Below are 19907 nucleotides of genomic sequence, written 5' to 3' on the forward strand. Positions count from 1 at the left end.
TGCAGCAGATGAAAAATTTCTTAATGTATTCATCTGATGAAGAAATGTCTTTAAATAGAAGGTACAAGTTGGAAGGCAATTGGCTGAACTCTCTTGCAGGTCACATTTAAACTGACAAATCAGGCTTGTTCTCGTGAACTAAGCCAGAGGTTGCAGCTGAAGGCTTCCCTGATCAAACTAGCCGCGCTGCAGCGTCCAAGCTAATCTCTGCTGCTACAGCGATGCTAGCAGTCGCTTCATTTATATCCCACTATCATCTTCTTCTGTGGTTTGTAAAGGGAGCTCTCTCTCTACCTTTGCCTCAACTAAAATGACTGATTGGTTGCTTAGTCGATACTATACCAAGACCATCTCAAAAAGCGACTTATACTGTTGCTTGCCAACATGGATTGGTGTGACTGCTAGCACACCAATCCAGCCAGTGCTGGGAATTTGCACTTGCAGATCAGTTTGGTGATGAAACGGGCAGACATAAGAGCCAGGATGAGGATTATATCTTAATTTGCCAACACAGCTGAGCCTTGATTTGTTGTCTTCGTCTGGAGATGAATAAAAACACCCAGCTCCTAAATCAGAGGAGGGCGAGGTTCAAATAGTAAATTTTTTCCTTGCTGTGTATTTGACAAACTAGGAGAACGCAGAGCAGATGAGACGGAGATGAGGCAGCTCTGTCACACAAATAACGCACAAAGCTTACGCCATCATCCAAACTCACCGAAGCTCATTCCCCGCCATGAAAATGAAAGACGCGAGGTGTGCACTTTGCTGTTACGCAACGATGACAAACAGCCTGGGAGAACCGGGGATACGTCAGGTAGTCCCTCTTTTTTTTCCCCCCGCACGGAGTAACTGGAAGCAGCAGCCGTGCCATTTAAAAACCGAGGGGGAGTTAAATTGAGTTAAAGCCCCGGTGTGATGACGCAAAGCGAAGATGCAGTTGTGAGAAGAGGGCTGGCATGACACCCTGCGAGCTGTGGGGGCCTGACGGACCGCAGCAGCACAATGTGGAGAGTACAGTAAGAGGGCTGCGTGTGTGCGTGTGTGCGTGCTCGCAGTGCGTGCACGCTGAAGCCGTTCCAGGAGATGGTGATCGCTACTGCACCGATCCAGCTCCAGACCCAGTGCGTGTGCGCGATTCCGTGCTTGCGTCATTGTTGGACTGTTATGAAGACATTGCTTTTTTGGCCTCCCTCTCCCTCTTACCACTCCCCCCCCCCCAACCCCTCCACTCTCTCTCCCTCCCTGTCTTGCTTCTGGTTGCTGGAAGTCTGCAGCACTGCCGGCACGGAAATGCCAAACATGTGACTGGGTGATCACAAGGCCCTGCTGCTTTTTTAAATTATTTTTTTTTGAATTTTTTTTTATTTTAAATATTAACAATAAAAAAAGCAAAGATCTGCAAAGATGCTGCAGGGTGACTCAGCATAAGTGGAACCAGCACTCCCAAAGTGTTGCATTCCAGCCACTCTCTCCGACGGACTGACCTCACATGTCAGCGAGCGGCTGAGTGTGGAAAAAAAAAAAAGTCATCTTGAAGGGTTCCTGTTTGTTATGGCGTGGGATGTGGTTGGAGGAAGTCACCAAATGTGGATGTGAGCATCAAAGAAAGAGGAGGAAGAAAAATGCATGAACAACATGGCCAGATGAAATGGCCTTCAAATCAGCATGACTGTATTATGTGTCCACAGAAAACTGGGAAAGTGATTGGACCAATCTTCTGTTTGCGAGTGGATCTAGCCGGTGACAAGCGTCGCCATCCAGTTCTCAACTCATCAGTGGATAAAACTAATCAGGAGCAGATAAGTGGCTTCAGGGCCATTTATAGCTCTTCTATATGGGCTGCTTTAGTTTGTCTTTATTCCTCAAGGGACGGGTCCAGCGTGGCGGTGTAAATGGTTGAACCAATATTCCACCTTTAGAGGTGCTGATGGAGGTGTGATATGAGTGGTGGGGTATAGCTGGCAGCTGTGTGTATGGAATCCTGTCATGGTAAGGCAGACAGAGCAGTGACTGGCTTTGCATGAGACCAGTTTCAGGAATACAAAGCAAGGCTAAGCGTCGGTTTAAGTAGAGTCGAAGCTTGTCTTCAAACCCCCAGACAGTTTTTTATACTAGCAAAGTAAAAAACTCAGGACCCCATCTAAATATATTGAGGATGGACGGGCTGCAAAAAATAGATATTCATGTATTATTAAATTATCGTAGCTAGGCTATGGCTACAAAATATTACATATTGAATTAGAAACAGAACTTAATGTGAAATCTCCTCTGAAACAGAATTCAACCTCCAAAGACATAATTTTCCTCACATTTTGGCATAGGTTAAAGGTCCGGTCGTCTAATTCTGGACGCTGCTGCACCTCAAACACCAGCTTTTTGTCGTCGATGTCCACTGTTACTGTCGATGATACTCTCTCGCGGCCTCACCCAACTTTTTCTGTCTTTCCCCCAATGAAATTGGGTTTGCTGTCTGCCGAACTCCATTTGAACGCAGCGTCAGTGCGGTTGTGGCTTGATGGAACAGCTCTTTAGCCGGTTATGTCCTGGCACTCGCACTCCATTCCTCTGCCTGAGGGTTGCGTCTCAAACACCTAACCTGAGTCAGTGCCTTCCAAAGTCAGGAGAAAGGCAGCCACGGGTCTTCTGGCCAGCGGTTATTAGTCTCTATATCGATGTCCTCTCCCCTCGGATCGTACACAGTACGTGAGCACACTATCAATAGAGCTGCGGTAGAAGGCAACAGGCAGCCTCCGGGAAAAGATTGTTCTTGCTGACGAGTCACAGGAAGTTGAGTCTCTGCTGTCCTGCCAAAAACTCCCCAGTTCTGAACCCTGGCTCTATCTTAGCCTCTTTCTGACTGTAGCAGTCATAGGCTGTGTCTGAAATTCCCCCTCACTCACTGTATAGTGCGCAATATAGTCCAGTCAAAGTATCCCACAATGTATTGCTAAAAGTAGTGGAGTGATATATCAATCAATCAATCAATCAACCATTCAACTTTTATTTGTACAGCTCCAAATTTCATCCAAAGGCGTCTCAAAGCATTTGTACAATCACATATACATCCCATCATGCAATGCGCTCACGTGGGAAGACACTTAACATAATGTGTACTTGTCATGAAAATGGAAAATGCATATCGTTAGCCTAATAGCATAGTTGCCTCAGTCTTATTTGAACGTTTTTGGAAAATAAGAAAAAACACATTTCTTAGCAAGCACGTCGTTAAAGTTAGGCAGATATCACTATTGGGCCCAAAAATGACTGAGGCAATTACGCTGTTAGGCGAACAATATATATGCGTAACTTACACTATATAGTTGGCTACATATAACTTCCTATATAGGGAGCAGGAAGTAGTGGGTGATCTCGGAAACAGCTACATTGATATCAGAACAATTAGGAATGACGAATGACAAAAGATGCCTTGCAAGGTTTCCCATCAGACACCAGCAGCTCAACAAGCCTTATCATTACATTAGAGCCGCTTGTGTTGTGAAAAAGCGCCATAAAATTTGTGTCACGTGCGACCCTGCTGCAGAAACACAGTCCCGGCCAGTCTGTGATGAAGAAACAGCTGCGGCGAGCCAGAGCAGGACAAACAGGAAAGATGGAAGAGATTAAACCCCCGTGACTGACTTTACAGCCATCTGATGGCCTCTCAATCTCCCAAAACGAGACAGGAAATGTCATTCTTGTGACTCAGCGTCACAAAAACGAAGTGTTCCCGATGGGAAAATGGACGACTGAACGAAGACAAACAGTGGCACAAAGTGTGCAAGTCGGAGACGGCCAGGCTGCCGGCAGCTGGCATAGGGCGGCCGAAGATGAGTGAGATGCTTTGCTGAATGCAAAGAGTCAAACCTCTTGAAAGCACGTCCTTTATTCCTCCAACTTCCACAAACATAAAAAGAAAAAATTCTAATCTCAGACAGGTTTGATTTTGCGTCAGGCTTCAGGAACTTCCAGTTCGCTTCTAAAACACACAAAAGAACATCATCGCAATAATGAAACTCCTGACAGAAAAAAAATCCTGTGTGTCTAATCAACCAGGAAACTGCACCACATGGTTTCTCTTTATCAGAAAATCAGAGCCACTGTTGATAAAAATGGGCTTCAAAGTCCTGGATCTGGTCTGGCACATGGATTTACACCGGACATGCTGCCAATGTTACATCTTTACTCAGATGTTACTTTTCTCTCGTCTGGTTACTTAACAGCGTGCTCTCACTCCCTTTGAGACCGATGTGCAGCCACTGTCACTGTCTCTTATGATCAAAGTGTGTTTTTCCTGATCTTAGGGAGCACAAGCCTGATCTTCCACATGTGTTCCATTGGCTCATTGGAGCGATAAAAGTCTTTTCGATTTGCTCGGGCTTTGGGGAATCTTCTTCCTGCCGAGCGAGATGATAGAATTACCCATAATTAAAGCAGTGCCAAATTGACTCCTCAAACTCAGTCGCCGCTTGCAATGGGGAAGGTTCGCCGCTTGTCAGAGTCCAGAGTGTGACCTCGAGGGCTGGTTCATTGTTTCCATGCGTTAGCCGTACGGTTGGATCTCCTGCCTCATTTATTGAGGATTTCTTCTGGAAAGCTCGCACGGGCTTCCGAGCAGTGCGGTGCGGCTCGGGCGGACTCAACTCCTGACTCGGCCCCGAGGCCTCAGGGAGAAGAAATGAGCGGAACAGATGGAAATTTGTACAAGCTGTAGCCTCCAAGAAACGCTGACCTGAGACCGTTTGTAACCTGCTTTGCACCCGTACAGATATTAGCAGCTGTTTGAGCCACTTCAGTCAGCTGGTGGGCGGCTTTTCCCCGTCACGGAAAGGGGAAACTAAGGGGAGGAAAAACTTGCTAAACAGAAGAAGAAGAAATGCGCTGGGGATCAACACACCATGGGAAGCAAGCCACTTTTTTTTAAATCAACCCCTGGAAAGGAATTTGGGCTGCTCACCTTCGAGGTCCTCGCCGGGTTGTCCGCTCAGCCTCTTGAAGAGCGATCGCATCACCTTTGCACTGCCGAAGCGCTTGAAGCGGGTGCGGACGTTCTCGTGGTACCACTCCAGAGTACCGGTCTTCAGGACCCTGTTGAGAAGAAGCAGGGCTGGTTGGGATACACGCGTCAGGCTACGATTAAAATCTGTGTCGCAGTGGCTGCGGGAAAGCGAAGACTTCAGCAGTTCGGGCCGAATGCACGCTCCTTTCCACATCAAGCTACAGGTGTTAGCGTGAGGCAAACACTCTCCACACTTTGGCTGCTGTCAGTGGAAGCGCCAGAGCTGTGCTTGAGCAAGCAGCAGAAAAATGGTTATAAATGGAGCGGGAATGAGCTGCTGATGACACAGCACAGCTGACAGGACGGAGCAGCGTGTTGAGGGACACTTGCCAAAATGTCCGTCAAAGTCTGACACCCAGACAGAAGGAGTCTATTGTCTTGTTGCCAAGACCAAACTATATGTCAAAAGAGTCACGTCAACATGTGATGTGTCGAAAGAAAAGTATTAAACGCTACTTTTCCTTTGACATAATGTTTTTAGTGTCACACCCAGTGGTACATTTTCAGACATATATATGATTTATTGTGATGACTGCTTTGTCTCATATTGAACTCAACGATTCCTGAGTGCTTCTTGATAGGGCTCCTTGTAGATTGGGAACTTGGCAGACAAGCAACAATATCAAAATCTTGATCCGTGGTACTAGAGCATATCATGGAAATAAAGTAGATATTGGGGATGCACATGCACATTTGTGATTTCAAATTAAAATCAAAAAGAAAGACCATTTTCTGCCAATTTTCTGATTTTTATCTGTTTATTTATTTACTTTTATCCTGGAATCCAGTGGAACAGCCCCGGTATGACTAATCCCAAATTGCATCCAAAATCTCTGCGGATCTCCAGGAATCAACATATTTATCCCTGTGTTTACATTCTCCTTGCGAAAACACTGGCTTTGTAGCTCCTTAATAAAACTGATGCCTCTCCCCAAGATGAGGAGACAAAAACAAGGCGGTCTTAGAGGGTGGAGCCAGCGCTTGGCCAGGGGTGTGGTCACTGACCCATGAGGGGTATTGGTGCCTGTGACATCATAAATTGTTGATTTCTAGAGCTGATTTTTTTTTAGCACACATTTTTGATTAATCAATCAAACAAAAGAGGTTAAGGGTGGAGGTTTAAAATAATTTGATCATTGTTAGAAACAGCAATTGGGAATTTTGTGTAATATGGGGCATTATAAAGTTTTTTTGGGGGGCCTTTTTGAGGTAATTTTTCCGTTTTTCTTCGTTTGAGTTTCTGAATTGGCATGGTGACTGTTAGGACTGTTTCGAGACAATTTACCACAAAACTGTTTGAATAATTGGTATAATCTTTTAATAGATAACAGCGGAACAAAGTTCAAAAACCCAAATCTGCGATCCGACGACTTAACCTTCGGAAAAAAAATGTATTTTGAATTCCCCTCGCAGGGTTATGGGCAGGTTAGCTAGCATAAACCCGAATGTTTGCCTGTTCAGTCAACAGTCACTGCGTTCAAACAGAAAATAATTTCAACCAGATCCTGATTAATGGAACCCACATGCTTCAACATAATGTGTGTAACCAGAGTCAAGCTGGCCGACTTACCAATGAACGAATGTTGGAGGAACGTAAGCCTTTCTTTGACACAAGCTTAAGCTACGTAGCTAGCGGTGAGCATGGTCCTGTGAAGTTTCTTAGGGTCACGGAGGACAATTAGATTAGGGGAACGTGCACTCACAATCTTTGTTGAATGTCTCACAGATTTAGGCTCTGCGGCCTTTTTCACGGCGTTAGCTTTGAAGTGAGACTTGATTGAAACTGTCTATCTCACTTTTCCTGGTACAAAACTATTTTCGGAGAGGACCATCGGGGGGGAAGAACAGCACTGAGGACACAGATCATCAACACATGCTCCATGCCTGCACACCTTCCCAGTCAGCAGCAAAGAGAAGTCAGATAAATGCGGTGTTTTGGCGAGTAATCTATTACTAAGTAATCCACTACTGAAATTAAATTACTTTTTGAGTGACGGAGTAATGTAATGGGATTACTGTGGCAAAACTGGTAATTATATAATAATTTCTTTATGAAGTAACGATTCCCTTTATGAAACTTTAAGTCTATTGATGCAGAAAATAGAAGATGTTTTCACCAGCGATGTTGTGTCACCATTTTTCACGGGGCTTAGTCTCCTACCTGGCCATGTGACAGGGGTCGCACACCCAGCCGTGCTCCTTGTTGTTGTAGCGGCTGCAGGACTTGCAGATGTAGAGCTGGCAGTCGAGACACTGGCGCCTGGTGTTGAGCAGGAACTTGAAGGGCTGCAGACATCGGATGCAGTACGACTCAGTCAGGCTGGTCTGGCTGCCAAGCAGCTCTCTCTTGGTGTCTTCTCTCTCGATTTTGTTCTTTAGATCCCTGCAATAGTAAAAAGTTTGGACATGTAGATCAGTTATGTGTGGCCACTGATGCAGAAACTCTACGTAAAAACCTATTTGTTGTATTTTGTTACAGCTAATAAGGCTAATGAATAGTTATGGGGAATATTTATTGAGCTCAGCAATTAAAGTGGCCCTAATATGGCCATTTTCACATTTACAAAATCAATTTTGGTGAACTACTTCCAACAATACTTCTTTGGGGCAACACACTGGCCTGTGATTGGCCGGCTGCTCTAAGGCTAGCGGGAAAGATGGCCACTAGGTGTCAGGGTAAGTGCAGGAATGCCTCAACCATTTTTTTAAAAAATCTGCAGATAATCATGATAATCAGCTCAACTTGAGATGAGAAAAACAGATCGTTTTAGTACCATAACATAGACAAAAATGCGTAGTTTTGCGTACTTGTCTGTCAGTTGGTGGGCTAGGAATGCAAAGAAAACCCAACACATTAAAAACAGTCAAGTCCATAAATATTGGGACATCGACACAATTCTCATCTTTTTGGCTCTGAAAACCACCACAATGGATTTGAAATGAAACAAACAAGATGTGCGTTAACTGCAGACTTCCAGCTTTAATTTGAGGGTATTTACACCCAAATCCAGTGAACAGAGTAGGAATTACAACAGTTTATATATGTGCCTCCAAAGGGACCTGGGTTTGACAGAATGCTACTTTTTTGAACTGAAGAGACGATCACAAGGTTAACAGGTGAGCCTTACCCTTTGAATTAGCTCGTTTTATTAGCCCAGAACTCTTCTGGACTCCAGCTTAAGGACAAAGAGGCCAAAAATTCCCAGTGAGCCACGAAATAAAGTGACGTTTGCCAGGAAAAGTTCACGCGTTGCAGCAGCTGCAACGGCGGTTTCTCATCAGCTTCTCATGACTGATTGCCGTGCTTTCCTGGCCACATCATTTATGCTAAGCCAAGCTAACCATGCCCAGCGCTATTCACAACGCATTGCCTCACATTTCCGCAGCTAACTAAACACCAAAGAGTCCTTCGCCTTCATCCTGTGCACTGAGGAAAGGGTTTTCGGCGCACAGATGGCAACATGTTGTTCAGGTCTGGCAACTCTGTATAAATATTATGTCAGCCTTGTGCCTCGGAAAAGGCAGTAATTGATGAAGCAAATCCGCAACACTGGAGAACTTTGATCGACAACACAGAGATGGACAAAACAAAACATCAAAAGACATCGGAGTGAAGGAGGTATAAATATCTCTGTCTCTATATCTGCAGGGCAGAAATGTCACAGATGAGAAAGGGATTATTCACCAGTGATTACAAACACAACAAACAATAACAGTTGAAACAGTTCATGCATCAGTGTATACATTCTCTCTCTCCACTTATGAACCAAGAAGAAACAAGTTAGCTTTCACTCGACCGTCCTCCCGTCAGGATTATGCCTGGAAAAAACGCGTTGCGGTGCTGGACTATGTCTAAATTCATCAACTTCAAATTCTACTGCCATACTTCAACAAGTGCGAGTGTTCTTCAAACAAACACGTTTCTCCTTGGAGCCGCTTGGCTGCCGCTCACATGCAGGTCATGAATGACTTCACCGCCTGGAGTCACGAGTTCCCTCCTCTTTGGCCCGGTCCGAGAAACAAAAACAACGACAAAAAAAAAACGAAACACACACCCTCATTTAGACCCTCGAGATGCTGACAGAGGCAGAAACCACAAATTCAGATAACAGATCCCAAATGTTGGATGGCGTGGGTGGAGCTTGGCCAGAGAATCTGGGGAGAATGAGAGGATGCCTTTTGTTTACGAAAGCCCCCCCTTTTTTTTTATTTTTAACTCCAAAAGGTCACGCTATTAAATCATGAACTGGCTCATCTGGATAAATGGGATATTTGGCAAAACCGCAGGCCATTAACATGATGAAGTAAAATCTCTCCAAACTGTCTCACAGAATCTGGTGCACACGTTGTCTTTGGTGACCTCAAAGAGCTTGTGGCGGGCAGGAGGCAACGTCTAACCTAGCAAAGCAGCTGCATTGCCATTTTGAGCTGTCATCAACCTCATCTTGAAAATGTTCTTCTTTTTTTTGGTCAGTTCTAATAATGCAGCACTAATCAGCATGTCTTTGACTGTGAGAAAATCAGAAACCAGCTGCTGCAAACTCACTCAAATCACACCTACGTACGGACACACACACACACACACACACACACACACACACACACGCAAACACGCAATTTAGAGTCGCCTACTAGGCTAATGTGCTTGTGTTTGGACTGTGGGAGGTACCTGAAGAGAACCATGCAAATTGCCTGGGGATCGAACTTGCAACCTTTTTGTCTGACCACTGGTGGCCATGCATTCAAATACCATCGTCAAAAAGAAGAATATCAAGTTTCGAATGAGCGAGATTGTGGAGATTGTTCCCAGTTAGAAAACCTCATCTAAAGAGAAGTTTCCCTTGGTGGGTTGTCATTGCACGCAGCCAACGCTCGTCCTCAGAGAGCTTTTCTTCTGCAGTATTCAGTATTTGAGTAAAAGGTAGTTTCTCCAGAATGTTGCTGGCAGGACTCAGGAATGATTTCACAGAAGCCAGAGACCAAGAGGGGCGGCAGCAGCAGCAGCAGCAGCAGCAGCAGCAGCCTTCCCATACATGGCCATCTCCTCGCTGTGAACCACGGCGTAAATCAAGGCCCAGCTCCTCCAAGTCAGCTCCCAGTGTCAGACAGTCTTAAGCCAGTTTGAGCCAACGTTCTAACCCCAGCCTGTCATATTCACATCGCAATCGCTCATCTTTGTCTCCCTCTTCCAGTCCAGACTTACAGATAAACACAACCTTACGTAAGCAGCTGCTATATTTAATCACGCAGCATGTCGCGCATGATTCTGATCCAGACAGTCACTCCTGTGTAGAAAATCTTATGTAAGTCAATTTTCTTTCACCTAATGTATTTGTGAGTGACCAACAGTCCAGATTGTATACTGTACAAAGGGGGCATTTAAAGTAGTTCATTTGAATAATATGGACTTTAATTCACTTGGACAAATTTTTCAAAACCATTTCAATGGAGGCACGGAACCTGATCATGAAGAATTCGCGCTGAGGAATTGAGAGAGAGAAAGAGAAATTGTCAAGGAGCCGGCTGTGAATTTGCGACGCAACTGAATGCTGTAACTTTGTACGAATTCTTGCAGATCTAATAGTAAGTCCATTTTGTCACACTATATCGCTAAATTGTATTATTTTGGTACGCACATACATACATACCAAAATTGGATTCTCATTCTTGTCCCAAATTCCAATGTGTGAGCTCTGTGTTGACTCCAGTCTACTTTAAGGAGAATTGCTGGCTGATTAGCAACAATAAGCCCAACATTTTCTCTCTCTCTGAGACACAGGCAGATTTCCTTTCATCACGGGCTGGAAAAAAGTCATTGACTGAGGCCATAGCATGTTTCATTTGGGTGACGATGAAGTAATTGTTGGCCCAATGTGAATAAATGCGGTTTTGAGTAAAACTTGTTAGTCAGAATGTTGGTGAAGCAAATCCTAACATTTGCCAAAGTTGATCACTTTGATAAAGTTTTATGTTTTTTAAAAAAAATATATTATACTTGTTGGTGGATTCAGTAAAATATCATCCAAAACTTGAAGTCTGGAGATCTTTAGGAGTTTCGTGTTTCATAGCACCTCATAAATGCCATGGCAGCTAGTTGCAAGTTCTGCAGGAGAAATCGCCAAAGAATTAAGACTGTTGGCTTTGCAGCAACTGGAGGCACGAAAGCAGAATAATGATGTGTTTCTTGGAAAAAAAAAATCAAACAGCCAAACCTGTTTGTGTCTGAACATAAAATGAAAAGTTCCCTCGCCAACAGCTGAGCTGCGAACACAGATGTACCGGAGTGTCTTCGTGCAGCACGGCCAAACTCCCACTATTTGTTGCTCTCTCGGGAAATCCAGTGCGGAGAAGGGAAGGTCGTGCGGGAATTGGCGGGGAAAGGGATCTTCTACGGGGCATGTGCATTTCCAGCGGAGAAAAATTAGAACAAACGCGAGAATTCTGTGGCATGCGTTCAAAAACTAGACGGAATATAGAGCATATCGTAGTAGCCTGACCGGCTCAGCCCGAGGAAAAAAAGGCTCTCATCTTTGATTTCGAGCATTTCAAGCAAAAAAAAAAAAAAAAAAAAAAAAAAAATCAATTTTGCGTAGATACCGATCTCGGAAAAACACATGACGAGAAAAGATCGGTTTCACTGGAACACAACTTCAGCTTTTGCCTGAGTGAAAACAACTGTCGTTACACTGCTGGTGTGCTGTTACATCTTGGCTGACAGGAAGTGATGTCGGGCCGCCAAGTGCCTCCTCAGACCCACCAGCAACTCCGAAGGGATGATTTCATCTGATGACTTGCAAATGCGTTGTTGACATGTGCTAAATTGCTGTGCGCGCAGCCTCCGGTGGGGGGATGGGCTTTGAAACAATCTCTGCAGTGTCCTGTATAAACAGGATCGGGTCCAAAATCCTGTTTCAGCAGTAGTTTGGGTTACACGCCTCCTAATCCAGCTGCTTACAGGAACAGATCACCGGAAGACCGGGTTCATTATTTGCTCGTTAGTTGTATCATTTCATGATTAAATCAGATTGATTGTTTTGGGCGAAGGGCGAAGTGGAAGTTTGGCAGCTGAGCCGAATGTTAACAGCACCAAACAAGTTGTTCCATACAGCTCACTTGGAACAGCCCAAGACTTTGTAAGATGTCAAGATTTCACAGGGATTATCACCTTTTTGTAACCAAAATCCCTCTCACTACAAAGAAGACAATGCATTTTATATTTCACACGCGTGAACATGAACATTTTTTTGCTGGGTGCTTCTTGCACAGACATCATGGGTTTGATTATGACCTGGATCCTGTCTGCGTGCAGTTTGCATGTTCTCCCTGTTCCTTGGATGGTTTCTCCAAATGGTCCGGAGTTGGGAATAGAGATGGATGTTTGTCTGGCTTTCTCTCCTTTTTCGATCACAGCTTACATAGGGTGCCGAAGCCTATCCCAGGTATCTTTGGGGGGAAGGTCGGGTACACCGGACACAAGTCCCTGGTTCATCTCTTCAACACGGAGTTGCCAGTTAGTTGCTCTTAGTACCCAGAGAGGAGCCAGACCAACAAGTCAGGTGAGAACTTCCAGTTGTACGTGCTGGGTGTAACCTGGGATAGGTGACCTGAGTGCAGATCAAGCCGTTAAGGAAAATGGATGACTGGTTGTAAACAGCTCATCCGAGATTGTTGCAAAAATAAACAGTCTCAGACAAATCACTGGATAGTCTGATCACAGTGTTTATCCATGCTTATTTATTTCAGCGTTTACGATGGGAGCACATAATTTCCTTCCAGCTTTGTCTCCAATTTAACTTATCTAAACCCAGCATGCAGACATCTTTTCTCAATAAACACTGGCAGCAAAGGCAACTGCAGCCATTGTAAAGAGATTGGACTGGATATGTGATTACATGCTTTTAGCTGTCTGTTGAGTTTTTGCTACTCTGATAATCTAATCTAATTTCCCGTAATCAGCTATATTCATTTGTGTGGTCCAATGGAGAAAAGATAGAAATGAGTAGTTTTGGAGATGAAATTATGACTTCTGCAGTTGTTTGTCATGGCTGCGGATGGAAGTTAATGTTTGTGGACGACAGTTAGCTAGCTCACTGTTGATGAGTGAAGTGTGTGTTGGTGGTGGCCCAAGACATGCAAAACAAAGGAGTCCACCACATCAGCTCATCTTCGTCTGTCTGTGATGCGTAGTTTAACTACTTTAAACCAAACACAGATGGACAGATTTTTTTAAATAAATAAACCCAGTGAGTTCAGTGTCAAAGTCAACCTTAAAATTAATGTGATTACAGGAGCTGGTCAATGTTAGCATCATATCCTTTTGTAATTCACTGTGTTTAATTTTCTCCACAGAAAAGGCCTGCATTTCACTTTCACAATTATTGACTGCAGCTGTCTGCCATGATTGCAGAGGGAAGCTAATGCACGCTAACTTTGGAGTGCAGCAAGCTAGCTCACAACTGAAGATGTGTGTTGATTGCGTAAACCAAATTTGGTGATGGAGTGACTGATGAAAAATTACTTGACTTCCATCCGGACTTGGGACCAGGGGAAAAATAAAGCTCTAATCTTTTTTTTTTTTTTTTTAACAATTTTTTAACCACAATATAATTGAGTCTAATAGGCTAATTATTACTTATTTCTTGCTTTTTCGTCAGCACATTAAATTTAATGCTAAAATTTTGGAGAAGTAAAAGATAAATAAATCTACTCTTCATAGAAATTTCATCAATTCTGTTAGTTGCAATTGTATTTTGGTTTTCATTGTAATAGATTTGCAAGAATGCATGCACGCACATACACATATGGTTTATTTGCATCATATTTTGTGACTTGGGTTTAATGAATAATGTCCTGTATCAGGTTAGAATTTCAGATGTACAACACAGTGCAAAATAACATTCACGATTGATTTCTTAAGGAATAGGAATTCACTTTGATTAAACATTCTGACATTCTTCTCAGACAAAAGTAAACTGACTTGCCTCTCGTCTCATCAATCTTTGGAGCGAAACCAAGTATTGCATTTGTACTCACCCCAGTCTGTCCTCCTCCTTCTTCCTCAGGTCAAAGTCTCGCTGGACGACGGCCCAGACGTGCTGGGCCTCGTCGTCCGTCAGCTTGGAGAGATCCAGCGTCTTTCCCACCGCGGTTAAAGGCATGATGGGGAGTTTGAGCACTGGGGATTGGCAGGCTGCAGAAGTTGAGGAGAGAGCAGGCGGATTAGGTTCTTTGGATATGGGAGCCAAATTAAGTTTTCATCAGGAATAAGGGTGTTAAGAGAGGGAACATGAGGAGGATTGCTCGAAAATAACATTACCGTGGAAGGTAAAGGCACAAAAAAGACTGAACTGGGTCAGCTGGTACTGGGTCACAACTGGTGCCAAACGTGCAAAATCTGAGCCAAGTGTTAATTTGTCGGTCATGACATGTAATTCGCCTTAATTGGTTAGAAATGGATTTTTCTGTTTCATGTTGTTCCTGAACTCTCCTGCATTTTAACAAAACAGATTGCAACTGTTTCACATTTAACCCCCTGAGGATGCCGGAGAGACAATTTTTTTTACTGATACCTAAAGTATAAAGTCCCTCATTCCGTACAGTGGAGCAGCCTAGAATAATGAATTATCTGAAAACCTTTAGATTTGTAGAAAGCAGCAAATTTAGCCCTCTGTTTACAGCTTCCTGCGAACACTGATGCTTTCAAAACCTGCCGCAGAGGGTGGAGTCACTAACCTGGGAGTGTTATAAGAGTTTATAACTGAATTGAAAATTCAGTTAAATAATTGAAAATGGAAAAAAAAAAAATGGAATTCTAATTTCATGGAGAATAGTCACATTGGTCGTCGGTAGAGAACTTTTTGGAATGTGGTATGTGGAACATCTTGATAAAAGAACTGGACCTTTTGGACTATATAATATAGAGTGTAAAACTAAAATGTCTTACTTCTTGTGTAGATAAGCAAGCTTCGCCTGACAAAACCACACCAAAGTGTGGGCTCCAGCTTTCTGACCGAGGTAAATCGTACCAGAACAAATAGAGCCAAGTAGAGGCAGCAACATTAAATCTGGAGATCCCAAACAGGAAAAGTCACAATATTATCAGTTCTTCTTATTTTGTGTTCAAATCGTAGGACCAGCAAGGTTAAATGCACATTTGTCTTATATTGAGTTATTTATATGACTATTGTTTTTAATACAACCTTGACAACCCAAGAAAATTAAACTCATAGATCAGTCAAATTCATCCATAATTGCTTTACTAATGTTTTTTTTTTGATTTTTCCTAGTTACACCCAAAGTTACAAGTTATGGAAATGACAGGATTATAATTAAAAAAAAGGCAGACCTCATAATTATGCCCGATCAGTTAACCCCCCAAAAACATGCTATTCGAAATGATGCTGAGTCATCTCCACTCCTCTGCTGCGCAGCAAGTCACTGATTGTGTGCAGGTGGTGTGGCGACAGCTGATCACAACAGCGCTGATAAGAGAAGGGTGACGTCTTTTCATCACGTGCACCCGTCCTGTTTTCTCCCAAAACGGAACCTGATCCAATTGAGAAAGGTGCACGCACGCACACGCACACGCACACGCACACGCACACACACACACACACACACTTTAACCCAGCGTGGAGGTTCCGTGTAAACACGGACATTATCGGTAAGGCCTAAAAGGAATGTTTGGGACCGTCCCGTTATTGCATTAAGCAAACAGCTGCCTGATCGGGTCTAATCTAATTTCTGCTTCTGCTCGTTGGACCGAACAAAAACAAGCAGTCTGAGCAGCCGAATCGGAGCAGAACTTTTGAAATGTCGCAGTCAACTTTCCCACGAGTCAACCCAGAGACGACAAAGCAAGTCCACCGACGCTCCAGTCGAGGTGTTTGCCCAGGCGGTTGTGAACTACGTCGTACTGAGCAAACATTCTCCATGAAACTCAGGATAAATATTTGTTAAAAGTATCTTGAACTAAATTCCTCCACAGTTTCCGCAGTGTAATTTCTTTTTAATATGAACTCAACATAACAGGTGCAACTGAGTTGGAGTCCAAGTATTTGCCCAAGGACGATTTGTCTTGATAAAATACCTTACTGAGACTCTTTGAAGCAGGGAGAGGATTCTAACGATAGCGAATTAATGACTTAACCCTTATGAAATTTAAAACTCTGAAATTTAAAAACTGAAAGGCTGCAAAATTCACAAAATTCCCCTTGGCATTTGTGACGAGATCTTTAGAAATACACATATATAAAGTCTAGTTCATGGAGAAGGAAAAACTTTTAACAGTTTCTTTTGAAAATGTAAAGCAAAAAAAAAGAAAATCACACAAATGTACTCCACAAAGTTTTCCCGAGAATATTTGACTTAATTGGCATATCCAAAATATCCAAAATAGGAAGAAAAAAAAGGAAATAGGAAAAAACAAACAATAACGTTAAACAATGAGGATGCACCAACAGGATTAAGAGGGTCTGTGAGAGATACCAGCGGCGGCAGAAAGAGGAGGAGTGCGGTGCTGCCCTACCTTGGAGTTGACCGTGTGAGCTGCAGGCAGCGTCTGCTCTGAGGCCAGAGTGAGCTGGCTGCAGGGCACAACTAAGTAGCAGACAGCAATGCTAATCACATGTCCAGTTCACCAGGAGGGAGTCAGGCGAGGACACGAGCCGCCTCCCGCACCTTTTGCTGACTTTCACGTGGCCGCGGCTGAACCGCGTCGGCCGCCACTTTATGGCGGTGTATTTGGATAGGTGAGAGATAGCTCTGTGTTCTTAAGGCCGAGTGTTTAAGGACGCCTCATGATGGAGAGGGCAGCGATCATGGGGTCGCACAGGGGCCACTTGGGCTTAATTCCTCTCACGTGTGCGACTGCCGCAGGGCAGCGATGCATGAGCAGAGAGCTGTTCACTGATTCATGTTGGAAAGAACATGCAAGGGGCACAGCAGCTAGAAGTGAGATTGAAATGTTTTATATACATATATCAATATATATGTATAAATACATTTATACATATATAGTGTATATACCCACATATATATAACTATAACTATAACTATAACTATTATGAAACTACTTATGAAATGAAGTAGTTACATAAGTAATTAGATTACTTTTAAAAGAAGTAATCAGTAATCAGTATTTGGATTGTTTTTTTTGGAGTAATCCCAACAACAGTGTATATAATGTATATATATATATATATGTGTGTGTATATATATATATATATATATATATATATATATATATATATATATATATATATATATACATATATATATATATATGTATATATATATATATATATATGTATATATAAAAACTTTAATTCACAGTTTTTTTTTTTTCGTAACTTGAAATACAGAATGCCGCAGTCTTGAGCGAACAAGCTTCCAAGGGGATCACTACCAGTGCCGGACCTGGAATATGATTTTTGGCTTTGTTTCCCCCCCTCTAAAGCCAGTTATTAAATAACTAAACCACTTACTTAGCAGAGTTCTGTCCGATGCAGGTCCGTCAGTGGTTGTGGTCCCCTTTGAAACACGACATGGTAGCAATTTTTGGTAAAAAAGTTTTTTTTATTTATTTCTTTTTTTTATGCTTTTGAGGAAAATTCTCCACACCAAACGTGGGAAGCCCAACCACCAGCGTAAGAATATGTCCAAAGTCATTGCACACACACGATCACACGCAACGTCACTTTAAATGTCTTGACTTTCCCCACTTTTTCATTTTAGTCTGTCCAATGAAAAAGTATATTCACCTTTAAGTAGTAAATAATGTTTCAGCATGTGTACATACTTCTTCCGTATCTGCTGCACTGTTGGTTTAATGGGTGGTAGCATTTGGTTGGTTGGTTGCAGGACATTTGAACAAAGGGTGGGCCCATTGTCCTCGGTGGGACAGGCTTCACCAGCAAGGTCAAATATTTGCAAAGGGAATTACAGCTTGTTGCGAGATTTGTGTTCATGTAGCTGTGAGCTGGAAGCAGAGTGAGAAGTTACGGATCACATGCGCAGGCAGATCACGGAAATTTACGGGTTAAATGACATACCAGAGGGAAGGTTTCAACCTTGCAGGACATTCATTCCAATCATGAAAGAGTCCAAAGACAAAGTCAGAGTGAGCTGTTTCCAGAACAAACTGGATGACAAGGTAGAACTTGTGTCACATCAGCAGCAAGCCGTAATGTATCTATAATGTATTGATGCACTTTTTGAATTGAATTACTCACATAAATAAACTTTTCCATGATATTCTAATCAGTTGTGATGCACCTATTAGGGTTCGGCGAAATGTTTTTTTTTTAAATACTCCAGCTACAGTTCTAACCTGTTATCTTAATGCCCACACAATGTGGTTGTGAATGTAATAAGAAAAGTAATGTTTTCCTTCGCTGCCTCTCCTGTTGTTCTCCAAACATCCAGTAAGTGGTTTGGCTCCAGCCTCCTGCAGTACATCAGCTGTCGCGGCATCACAATCTACGCCAGCGCCTCTTTCAACACGACCATGTACGAATGAGCTGTGACCCTGACTCCTAAACCCGTACGCCTCCTCGTCTTGTGGATGACGACAGTTTAGGATGAGGATGGATCTACCAATGGTGCCAGACACAGTACAAGAGGTCATTTAACAGGTCAAAGAAGCATGCAGACGTATTGGAGGTGTCAGGCTGCAATATAAGGACGATGGCTTTGGTGGAATAGTTGTCAACTTGAGCTCCACCTCCATGATCAAGGATCTTAACACCATCAAGGTCCTACAATCTCTTCCTGATAATGATATCATTCTGGAATTCATAGAATATTGTCTTATTATTATTATTATTATTATTATTATTGTTATTATTATTATTGCCACAGTGATATTTTCTGAAGTCAATATAGTGTTTGACCACTAGTAGTGCTATAGTGCATTAGCTCCAGCTGTGGCTCCTTGCGTTGATTTCGTTGTCATCAAAGATAAAGCTGTCGAGACGTCTGTCATACCGTGTACTCCATTCAACTCGTGTGAAAAGATGCAACTGAACATTTGCGAGCATTCATACAGTGCCAGATGAGTGGAAGTCCCCCTGTCCAAAATCAACAACACTTCAAACGGTCTTTAAGTTTCAAGGAGGGAAAAACCAGCAACAGAGTTTTTGGGCTGCAGCACAGTCGCTTCCTGCAGTTATCTTCCTGTGCAAATTCCAACCCATTTCATTCTGGACGACACCCAGACCAAACAAAGCTGGATGCCGTGTGATCACACTCCGTCTGTTTGATCCCCGCGTTGGCACCGACCAAGTTTCAGAAGGCTTTCACTCTAACGTTGACTGACGTTGCAAATTGGAGTTAACCGTAACACTCATGATTTGCAAAATTGCTCCCCTGTCCTGATGTGTTTCCACTTCTAAGAGCGACTTTGTTTTCTAGCAGCAAAATGACACAAATGATCCACTGGCATTGTCCAGATGGAAAAACTTAACATCGTCCTATATATGTATATATACTGTATGTTGTATTTGGGCATTAGACTCGCATAGAAACTGGCCAATCAGGACAGTCTGTGCGAGTCTCTTAAATGATGGGTATAACTCTTTGTGTTTAAAGCAGGTCAAGTCTATGACACCATCACAATCTTTAAATTTTAGTCATTGATTGGGAATAGACCAACATCCTATTTTAGCCAAACTGAGCTTTGCTTGCTAGGATGTAATGCATGACACACCGTTAGCAAACACCCTCGTGGGATACAGTAACGGTGCACTCAGCCGACGTTAGTTGTTCCACTCGGCTGCACACACGTATCCCTTGTGAGCAGACAGTCACACCCATTTACAAACTAGTGGGGCCCGGCCAAAATAATAACAAC

At 43.1% G+C, this 19907-nt stretch overlaps 1 protein-coding gene across 1 annotated transcript in view; it reads right to left on the bottom strand.

The window, feature by feature from the left end:
* LOC142891365 (melanophilin-like) overlaps window positions 1-16847 on the bottom strand; it is a 32368-nt gene extending 15521 nt beyond the window's left edge. Inside the window, exons 1-4 of the mRNA XM_076030840.1 lie at window positions 16584-16847; window positions 14090-14246; window positions 7218-7439; window positions 4955-5085 (exon numbers count right to left, since the gene is read on the bottom strand). Of these exons, the coding sequence (XP_075886955.1) occupies window positions 4955-5085; window positions 7218-7439; window positions 14090-14214 (478 nt within the window). The 5' untranslated portion in view covers window positions 14215-14246; window positions 16584-16847. The remainder of the gene's footprint in view (window positions 1-4954; window positions 5086-7217; window positions 7440-14089; window positions 14247-16583) is intronic.
* Window positions 16848-19907: the final 3060 nt, after the last annotated feature.

This window comes from Nelusetta ayraudi, unplaced genomic scaffold (genome assembly GCF_046127955.1).
Source record: "Nelusetta ayraudi isolate G7.1 ecotype Tasmania unplaced genomic scaffold, CSIRO-AGI_Nayr_v1 ptg000031l, whole genome shotgun sequence".
Lineage (NCBI taxonomy): Eukaryota > Metazoa > Chordata > Actinopteri > Tetraodontiformes > Monacanthidae > Nelusetta > Nelusetta ayraudi.